The 10,648-nt window shown below is 34.4% G+C and overlaps 1 protein-coding gene across 1 annotated transcript in view; it reads right to left on the bottom strand.

The window, feature by feature from the left end:
• Positions 1 to 7,521: 7,521 nt before the first annotated feature.
• Positions 7,522 to 10,648, bottom strand: part of LOC150093024 (ras and EF-hand domain-containing protein-like) — a 261,389-nt gene continuing 258,262 nt past the window's right edge. Inside the window, exon 18 of the mRNA XM_090413512.1 lies at positions 7,522 to 8,172. Within this exon, the coding sequence (XP_090269638.1) occupies positions 8,082 to 8,172 (91 nt within the window). The 3' untranslated portion in view covers positions 7,522 to 8,081. The remainder of the gene's footprint in view (positions 8,173 to 10,648) is intronic.

Here is a 10,648-nt window from a genome sequence, read left to right as displayed (position 1 = left end):
TTTCCTTTTAATAGGTTGGCGAGGTGTTTGACTAATAGATATGTGGGGGGGGGGAGAATCTGCCATCTATGATAGGACAGAGTGGAACATCATCTATGTAATTTGGGTGCACCGTAAAGGCGAGGTGTTATGGGATGCGAAGATTTTCTTCGCATCCCATAACACCTTTTTAACTTTTCTTTTTAACTCCTGAGGCCACCTCAGGTTTGGTGCATCACTTTTCAACTTCAAACCACACTATAGATTGGGATAACAGCTCAATGCCATATTTGGAGGAAGATTACAGATGTCGAATATTTAAATAAGCTGCAGTGGTCCTACAAAAACAACCTTAATAGAAACCAAGGAGTAATATTAAAGGATATATATGGAAAAATCTCAACTCATTAAGTTTAGCAGAACTACAGTACGCCAAAAACTATGAAATGCGTATTTATAATATAATAATGACTGAAGTCGTGCCGGCTGGGGTGTCGCCTGGTTAAACAAATCCCCCGTTGTTTTTGCCAGGGAACCAGGGCGAACAGCGAAAAGTCAGCTACTGGAACAAATATGAAAACAAACCCCAACTCAATCTCCAGAGTTAAAGATCGGTTCAACATAAGACGCCTGAATGGCAAAGAAATGGAGCTAGCTGAGGAATTAGATAAGTACCAGATTGGCATAATAGGGGTGACTGAAACAAAAAAGACAAAAACTGGTGAGATCTTTCTGAGCAATAAATACAAAATGTTATATTCAGGCAATGACAATCAAGGAAAATAAAGAGTAGCCATAGTATTCAACACAAAATACAAGGCTAACCTTCTTGAATGCCAGTCAGTCTCAAGTAGAGTGATGTGGGCAAATGATAATGGGGAACTGGGCAATGAGATTTATTTGTGCCTATGGTCCCACAGAAGGTTCTACTAAGGTAGAAGTGGAGGAATTTTTTGATGCTTTAGAAAAAGCAACTGACACAATGAAAAAGAAAAAGTTGGTCCATGTTGGGGATCTAAATAGCAGAGTAGGAAATGATTGTGAGACATACAAAAATATTTTGGGAAAATTTGGAGAAAAGAGCAAAGCTAATAATAATGGCAAATATCTGTTGGATTTCTGCTCAGGACATGGACTGGTTATCATTAACACCATGTTCCAACATAAAAATGTGCACAAATTCACATGGAGAGAAGAGGCAAGGAATAAGAAAAGTCTCATTGACTATGTTATTGTTGATAGTGATGTTTTCTCCTTGGTGCAGGACACCAGAGTGTACAGAGGATTTGAAATTGGAAGTGATCACTATTTCGTCTTGAGCAGGATAAAATTGAATTTCATATCGAAAAAAATAGCATGTAAGAAAGTTTTAAAGCAAATAAAAGTTGAGCAGCTCTCAGATGTGAACTGTAGACTAAAATACACAAAGATTATTGAAGAAAAAATGAAAGAGTTTGAGAACAGGAATCAAACCTTGGAGATTCAGTGGCAAACTCTGAAGAAAACATTGATTGATTCTGCCAGAGAGGCATGTGGTGAGGTTGTCTGCAAGGATAGAAAAATCAGAACTCCATGGTGAACACAGGAAGTTAAAGAGGCAGTGAAGGAAAAGAAGAAAGTATATCAAAAGTTCCTGTCTAATAAGTCAGCTTGTGCTCTGTGTAAAACTAGCTAAACAACAGTCATGGGAGGACTTTGGCAAGAACATAGAAAATAAATATCAAGAAGGTGGTAAGATATTCTGGAGGTTGTTGAAGAAGCTTAGAAATTGAGGAAAGAGTGCTGTAAAAAGAGTTAGAGATGATAAAGGTGACATGAAAACAGGAGAAAAAGATATCCTTGAAGTATGGAGTAATTACTTTGAAAAATTGCTAAATGAAACAAGCAGTGATGACAGCACAGTGGTAAAAAACACTGACCAGGAATACATATCCATACTTGAAGTAGAAAAAGCCATCAAAGACTTGTAATGTGGAAAGGCAGCAGGAGTAGATGATATTCGACCAAAAATGCTAAAGTATAGTGGTATAAGAGTCTTACAGTGGCTGCACTGCATAGTTCAGAAGGCGTGGAGAGAGGGACGAAATCCCGATGATTGGAGTAGAGCTCTCATAGTACCCATATATAAAAAGGCAAATAAAACTGAATGTGAAAATTACAGAGGTATTTCCCTACTGAGTGTTCCTGGCAAGATCTATGCAAGTATACTTGAGAAACTGTTGAGAAGAATTGTGGAAGAAAAGCTTAGTGAAAAACAAGCTGGATTCAAGCCAAATAGAGGCTGTCAGGATCAGATCTTCACTTTACGACAAATAGTCAAGAAAGCATGGGAATATAACAGAGATCTGTATTTAAGTGTTGTCGATCTGGAAAAGGCATATGACAAGGTGCCAAGAGAGAAGCGATTCAATATGCTACAGTTATATGGTGTCAATGGGACATTATATCAAGCAATACTTAGTCTTTATTTGAGCTGTGAGTCAGCAGTTAGAATTGAAGGAAGTACAGGAAGATGGTTTAATGTTAAATCTGGTGTCAGACAAGGATGTACGTTATTCCCACTGTTATTCATTATCTACATGGATCACATTATGAAGGAAAGTGGTATTAAACATGATATCAAATTTGGAGATGTTAATGTCAGCTCTTTGCTTTATGCAGATGATGTTATACTTCTAAATAAATCCGCTACAAGTCTGCAAGATTCTCTGACTAAATTGAATAGCTGTTGTAATAGATATGGTATGAAGGTCAGCAATAAAAAGACAAAGACAATGAAAATAGGCAGAATCATTGAAAATGTCAACTGTGTTGTGAATGGAGAACCTGTGGAACAAGTGAAACATTTCAGCTACTTAGGCATGATTTTTACTGAAGATGGTAAATTAAATATGGAAATAGATAACAGAATCAACAAAGCTGGTATGGTAGGAAGTCAATTGAATAAATTCATATGGAATAAGAGAGAAATTAGTCAGAACACTAAAATTAGCTGTATACAAGACAGTGTTCAAACCAGTTTTAACTTATGGATCTGAGAGCTGGGTTAGAAGTAAAACAATTGACCAAAGACTAGAGACCGCAGATATGAGAGTCCTGAGAAAGATTATAGGCGTGTACAGATGACATCAATGGCAATATCATATTAAAAACGAGGATATTAGGAAAGAAATTGACATTGTCAACATCCAGAAATACGTTAGCAGAGTGGTATGGTGGTATGGTCACTTAAACAGAATGGGCGAAGAAAGATTAGCAAAACAAGTGTTCTCTGCCAGGTTGGCAGTAAAATGACCCAGAGGAAGACCAAGATGTAGGTGCATTGATACGGTACAAAGTGCCTTAGACGATAGAAATGTAAGATCTGATAATGTTGGAGTCTTAACAAGTAACAGACTGATTTGGAGGAAAATTGTAGATAGGAAGTTAGTAATGATGTAATTTTTTTCATGTAGTACTATCATATCCTGTACACCCCTTGAGGGTACATGGCAGGAAATTGATGATGATGACTGAAGTATCTCGCTTCACGTATACCATGTCATGCAGTGCCTTCCAATTTTGTTGTCTAACCGTTGTAAACCGTTACTATATTCCTCCAGTTTTTTTGCATTTTAGTTTTTTCACCATTCAGTCTTGACAAGTCAGTTTTGCTAGAGAAACTGGTTGACGAATTTGTACATATGTGCATTAAACCTATGGTCTTATAATCTAAATATCTGTTTTGTGTTAATTAAAGGATAAGTTTAATTAACAGATAAATATCTGTTAATTAAAGGATTTTGGCAAGAATATAGAAAATAAATATCAAGACCATATAATTTATGGTTAATTTTTTAAATGTATTAAAACAAAAATTAACCATAAATCATCTAACACAACTATACATCAAAAATAATGGTACACCACATACAATTCATCAGACTGCCCTTAAAATTTCCATCTTGAACAACTATTCCACATCCAGCTTTTATAGGCAGACTATAGTGTAACTTTAGCTTCAAGTGACTTTTATTGGTCCATAACACTGATGAAGAATTAAACAAGGAAATGATTGTAGACAGTGATAAAACAATGTATTTCATAACACCATTTTTCTGTATTATCATTCACAGCTAACATTCAGCCATTCATTGTCACAGTGATGGAAGCTTAGCTTTTTGGCATTTATTTTGCCTAATTTTTTTCATTTAAATGGCCCAACAATAGTGAAGAAAGAGGGGAAAATTTTGTCATAATGTTAAATCTTTTTGTCAATAAAAATGGAATTCTAAATAGGGGGAAAAAAAGAATCTCTCAAGTAATATTAAACCCAGGACTGGTTTAACAACAAAAATTATTACTTCCTTGGAGGCATACGCTAGTTAGACATTAGCATATGCCTCATAATTGTTTACATACAGTCTAGTTTGAAATTGTTGCGAGTTGAAGTTTTGATTGTTACTTCCCTTGCTTTGTGAGAATTATTTACAATGCCAAATTTATGGTATTCAATGAATTTTATTCATTGCCCTTGCTCTGTGAATGTGCTATAATTAATGTTATAGCACATTCACAACAACCCAATTTTTTATATGATTTACACTCACGAAAGGTTGTAAGCCTATAGCAAGTTAAGGCAGGCTAAGAATTTTTTAATAATTTTAAAAATTTTTATTTGCAAATTTATTACAAACTTCCTTTTAATTTCGTATTCTATTTGCCAAAACTGGAAGGAAGAACTAACTGAAAATCAAATTTCATTAAATTCCATTCAAGCAGTGCAGAATAATTATTATCATTTGAAACATTTTCCAGTAAAAATGATCCAGTTGAAGTGAAAATTAAAGTGCATGGACAGCTTGTGTACTATCCTAAGTCTCAAATTTTATTAAATTCTATCCATCCAAAGAAGAGTTATTAAATATATGACATGCTTGCAGACAGTCAAACAAAAATTGTGGTGGCTTGATAAGTGTTTGTACAGATTCTAAATACATTTCAATAAAATCAGTTTTATCAGAGTCCTGGAATAACTTGATTATTATGAATGAATTCACATAACAAATCTAATACGTGCTTATGCATTTACATAGAAGTCTGAGTGTAGCTAACTATTCTTTAATATCTGTATATAAAATTTAAGTATTTCTGATTTTATTCAAAAACTTTTCAAACGTACTATTTTTAGTTTGTCTTTTGTGCATTAACAAATGCAACTGGTATTCCATTTACAATTATTTTTTTATTATTAGACCACCAGGGTGTCAAGTATTCATTCAGGGAGGCATCACTCACACCAGCTATCATACTTTCTTATAAAGTTATTCACACTAGATGCATTCACTAATTCAACAAGCAAGCTGTTTCACTTGCTCACGGTTCTAAGAGAAAAAAACTAGCTCTTTCACTGCTTTCTTAACTGCACTTAAACTTAAATTCTGTGGATGCCCCCCCCATCCTCTCCCCACCTTCCATATAATGAAAAATGTTATCAACTGATATCCTATAATGCCCTCCCAAAAGTTTATAGACCTCTATCATATCATATCACACTTCTCTTTTCTGTCTACTAGTGTCCAGTCCACATATTCTCAATCTATCATTGTAATCTACATTCGATAATCCCAATATCATCTATGTATCTCTTTCTTTATTGCTGAAACTCAGGAGACCAAATGTGGTCGTATCAAAGCATTGTAAAGAAGAAAAGTTACTTCCACATCCTTGCATGTCAGTGTTAGTTTTAATATTGCAGCTATCCTCTGAGTTGTATTTACAATTTTTGTTATGTGACCTTTGAACTTCAACTTTCTAACTAGCATAATTACAAGACCTCTAGCCTCATCAGTTATTGGAGTACGAAGCATAATCCCACCAATAAAATATGATGTTTGATATTACATCTGCCAAGGTGTATGACTTTATATTTACTAAATGTAAAGCTGATATCCCATTGAACTGACAGCCATTATCCTTGGCCCACACTTCTACCCTATTCATATCACCCTGTAAATGCTGTATATCAGTGGCATCTCTGATCACCCTACCTACCTTTTCATCATCAGCAAAAAACTGAAGATTTCCTGTCAACTCCTTTCAGTATCATTAATCTATAGATTAAACAATAGTGGTCAAAGGACTGATCCTCTGGGCATACTAGTGGTCTGTTCCTTCAAAGTATATCTTGTTTGTCCACCCATTTTTGTGTAAGAGCTTACCAGCTTCTCTAAAATCTTTGCAATGACCTCAGAGACACTGATAGGTCGATAGTTAGACACATCAGTTTTTGCCCATTCATGTGCAATGGGATTATCATACATTCTTTCTATTCCTGTGGAATCTTTTCTGAGCTAAGATTCAAATTATACAAACATGTCAAGGTCCTAGCCAGTTCAGCTGATATTCCATCTGTTTCAGTTGCCAAATTCTTATTCAAGTTATGCAACAGCTGTAGAACCTCCTCATGCACCTCTAGCTCTTCATCCAGTGGTGGTAGCACTGTATGTTACATACACCAGGTTGATAGATCTTGGTGACATGAGCACTCATTATTTGAACTACCTCATCTGGTTCTGATACTAGGATATCATCTGCAGTCAGTAAAGTTATTCTTCCATATTAATTTTTTCTTTTACTTGCAGCATAATGATAAAATTTTTTTGGGGTTGCTTTTAGCCTGCGCAGCTAATTCCTTTTCACATTCCAACTTAGCTTTCTGTTTAATACTCATAACCTTTCTGGCCTGAACTTTATATATTTCATAACTCTCCTCACTCTTATTATCATGATCTTCCTTCCACATCCATTTCACTCCCATTCTATTTGTTCTTGAAATTCCAGGGACATAGTCATATATTGCACCATTTAATCATGTTTTCAAAGCTTCCCATGTACTGCTGATATCCTTCCCGTGTCATAATTTCCAGATTTGTAGTTTTGTATATAACCTGTCCTGATTGGAACATCCATATAATTGGCTACTTCCCAGATCAGTATGGCATGATCATTGTCACTAACTGGTGGCAAAATAGTCACATCTTTAACTGAGACATCTTCAGACGCTATGATCAAATCTAACATTATTTTTCTTTTGAGTTGCTTCTTTCACATGCTTCATGAGAAAGTTGTCAAGCAACAGCTCAATAAATTCTCTTTTATTCTTATGAGTTTTCTCAGCTTCCCAATCAATATTCAGATGATTTAAGTCATCCATAATAATAATTACTCATTTAGTACTCATTAGGGTAATTTGGTGGTGCATTTCTTCGTCACCAAGAATTGGACTTCCAGGTCTGTAGCAACATCCCTATTTCACCCTCCACTTAATACTATATAGCTCCAAAAGCAGTGCTACAGTGGTCATTATTACCATTATTGCTTTCACATGTTTATATTTTAACTAGACTCAAGTCATGATATTATTAGTAACATGATGTCATTCCTAAAAATACTATATCCTTTGCACTCTGGGGATTGCACTCCATTACTCTGGGGATTTTTCAAAGTAAGCATTTTTTTTCCCCTTTCAAATATTTGCATTGATTTTGATGTGTAGTTTGTGCTAATAAGTATATTTCGCTTGAAACTTTAGAATTTATTATTCAGGAGTAAAATTATATGAAAATGTTTCACAAAATTAAAGGCATCTTATAAATTTCAAAATATCACACACTACTTTACAAAACCTCTTTTCATTAGGTAATTTATTTTGATCTCAACAAAAAGGCAGGCCTACTATTGTCATTTGATAAACTACTGTAAACTATGATTGCAGTCAATCACAGTATACTGATCTTAACAGATTATCTTTTTAAAAAAAAAAAAAAAAATTCAAATATAGGGAAGTCTTAGTCATACTCAAACAGTGAGATTAAAAATAGATCTAAGATCAGCAGTTATGCTGAAATCATCATGTGAAACCATCAGAAGACTGCTGGTCTGATATCATAGTTATTTGGAAGCTGGATATTGTGTAGTTTAGTGTACTTTCAACCAATTGGTGCAGCTCAGTTTACTAAACAAACTCAAACTATGTTTGTAATAGGAATGATTAGAATTACATTTTTATTTCATGATTCACAATCAATAATATAACTGTAGTTTTTTTGTTGTCATCATTACTACTTGCAACACGAGCCTTTCTTTTTAGAAACTGCTTTTAGACAAACCACTGATGACCTCAATTCCTGGTCTTCACTTTCTGCCATTGCCCTAATTAAAATTTGAAACATATATTACAGTTATCTTTTAAAATTTTAAAATACATAATTAACCAGCTATTGGATGAAATACATCAAATACTTCACTTTATTCATGTTATTTTAATGTTATTTCAATTGCAATAGACACTTCACATCCTTGTTTTTATGATGTGTAAACAACATTATGGCTTGTTTAGTGGTTCAGGAATATGTTAAAAGACACAAAAGTATCTTGCACCATGAAATACTAGTTTACCAACTACATGAACAAGGGAACCAAACATGCCTTTCTGCTAAAAGTTTAAATAGTGTGGGTCCCTTCAATGGAAGACATTCCTGCCTGAACAAGACATCTTCAGTTTTTCAGGATTGTTCAAGTAAAAAACACAAGTAAGTACTAAAGTTTTGAGTAGCTAAAGTTTAAGTACATTGATCAGATCACAGATGAAGGCTGAACTAGTGATTATAATGGGTGTCTGCTTACCATGATTAAATGGGACCAAAAACACATTATAGTGAGCAAATTTCATAATCTAAGAAATGGGAACCAGTCCTCTTCTCCCTCCCCTTCTCACCCCACCAAAAAATCATTGAAAGGTTGCTTTATATTTCTTTTATAATGAAACATTATACAGATGGTGTTCTAATAAAGAATATTTTTTAAAAAATGCTCTTTATGCATCCTTTCCTGTTTTTTTTTTCAAGCAAATATATATGTTAAATGTAGCTGAAAAAAATTATACTTTCACTATAAAAAGGTGAAATTTTTAACAGAAAATTCAAATGTGCAACTTGGATCTTCTTAATTCAGATCAGAAAATTTGGTCCATGCTTTCTCACAAACATTTCTGCAAACACATATAATTTTCATGTTTCTCTGAAAATTACTTAAGTAGTGTCTTTTCTTGGTGTTTATAGAGTCTCATGCATGCTTTGCAATCTCATGGTATTTGTCCTTATGATATCTTTCACAGCTGATCATGATACAGGGTGTTTCAAAAAGAATGGCCCAATTTCAAATAATTATATTTAATAATGAAAATGCCTAGCGGTCATCATATCAAACTCTGGACCAAGGACGTTCACATGGTTTGTGGTCACAGAGATTACAATGTTCAAATAGGGACATTCTTTTTGAAACATCCTGCATATTAAATCAGTGTGCAGTATCAGCCATTTTCACCTTTTCGGTTCACTAATTTTCATTTTGAACAGATTCACCTGCATCACATCACTTTTTTTTTGTGTGTGTGAGTGGGATATTATAGGTAGCTAAACAGTTAAAAAAATTATATTAAATCTTAAATTATGATTCATTTTTTTAAAAATTTTTTATTAAGTGAGCTTTAGTAGCTCACTTAAGAATAAAAAATTGTTCAAATGGTCCAAAATCTTAAAACACGCATCTTTTGTACTCTATGAATGTATCCTTGTGACTGAGTGTCATGCATGATGTGTTAATAGAATGCTCTGTTCTCTTTTCACAAATAATTTTGTTGACTTATCTGTTTCTTTTCTGAGTATCTGAAAACCGCCTCAGCAGTTTCTTTTTTGTAAAAAAAATTCAATAAAATTTCCTCCCTTGGTTTAAACACTTTTATGGAGCTTTCTACCTGGAAGCCTTTACTAATGATAATATCTTCCAGTTAATTATGATGCACATCTATTTGTACTGAAGTATACAGATTCTTTACTGATAGTGTTATGTGCCTCTAGAATGTTTTATTGAACCTCTTTTTTGCTTCTGTACTGTTCTCATGATATATGTTATTACAGGGTGGCCATAAAACAACTTTCTCTCTTTGGAGGCATCTATAGCTAAAACCAATAAACGGAATGAGACCAAATTTTATATTGAGACTTTTGAATGCATGGGGAGAGGATTTCCGCAAAAAAAAAAGGTTTAGTACCAAAAGTCGCCAATAGGGGAAATTTTGCCCCCCTCCCTCCAAACATGGAATGGAATGGTCAGCTCATTCTATTTCTGTGCTGACCATCCACACACACATGCATTCATTACTATTTTCAAAATCTACTCATCTTATACTGTGTCTCACTGAATTCCCTGGCCCACCCTGTTTCCCTGTCTAACTGGCATTCCTTTTCTCGCATTCCCCTCTCTATTCACAACTACTCAGTCTCACCTGGTCCACTCTACTGCTCATTTACATTATCTCTGACTTCCACTGATACCTTATTTGCATTACTCACTGCACCTTCTTCCAGCAGCAATCTTTCCAAATAACTCGCTACTCACTCCAAACCATTCAGATGCAGTCCATCCCTGTTATACAGTTCCATTTGTCTCATATCATGGAGCAAATTACTGCCCTGTAAAGCACTCATTCTATCATATAAAATAGAGCTGGAAAAAATTCAGGAAATTTTTCAATTAGGGATGTTTTTTGTGAGGATAGAAGGCTCAAGAAATGAGTGACGGATGATGACAGAAAGAGGGAAATAGTGACAAGAGTTTTGAGGCAGTG

Source organism: Typopeltis vanoorti, chromosome 24 (genome assembly GCF_054136105.1).
Source record: "Typopeltis vanoorti isolate ZY-2024b chromosome 24, IOZ_Tvanoo_1.0, whole genome shotgun sequence".
Lineage (NCBI taxonomy): Eukaryota > Metazoa > Arthropoda > Arachnida > Uropygi > Thelyphonidae > Typopeltis > Typopeltis vanoorti.
This window is presented reverse-complemented; position numbering and strand designations above follow the sequence as displayed.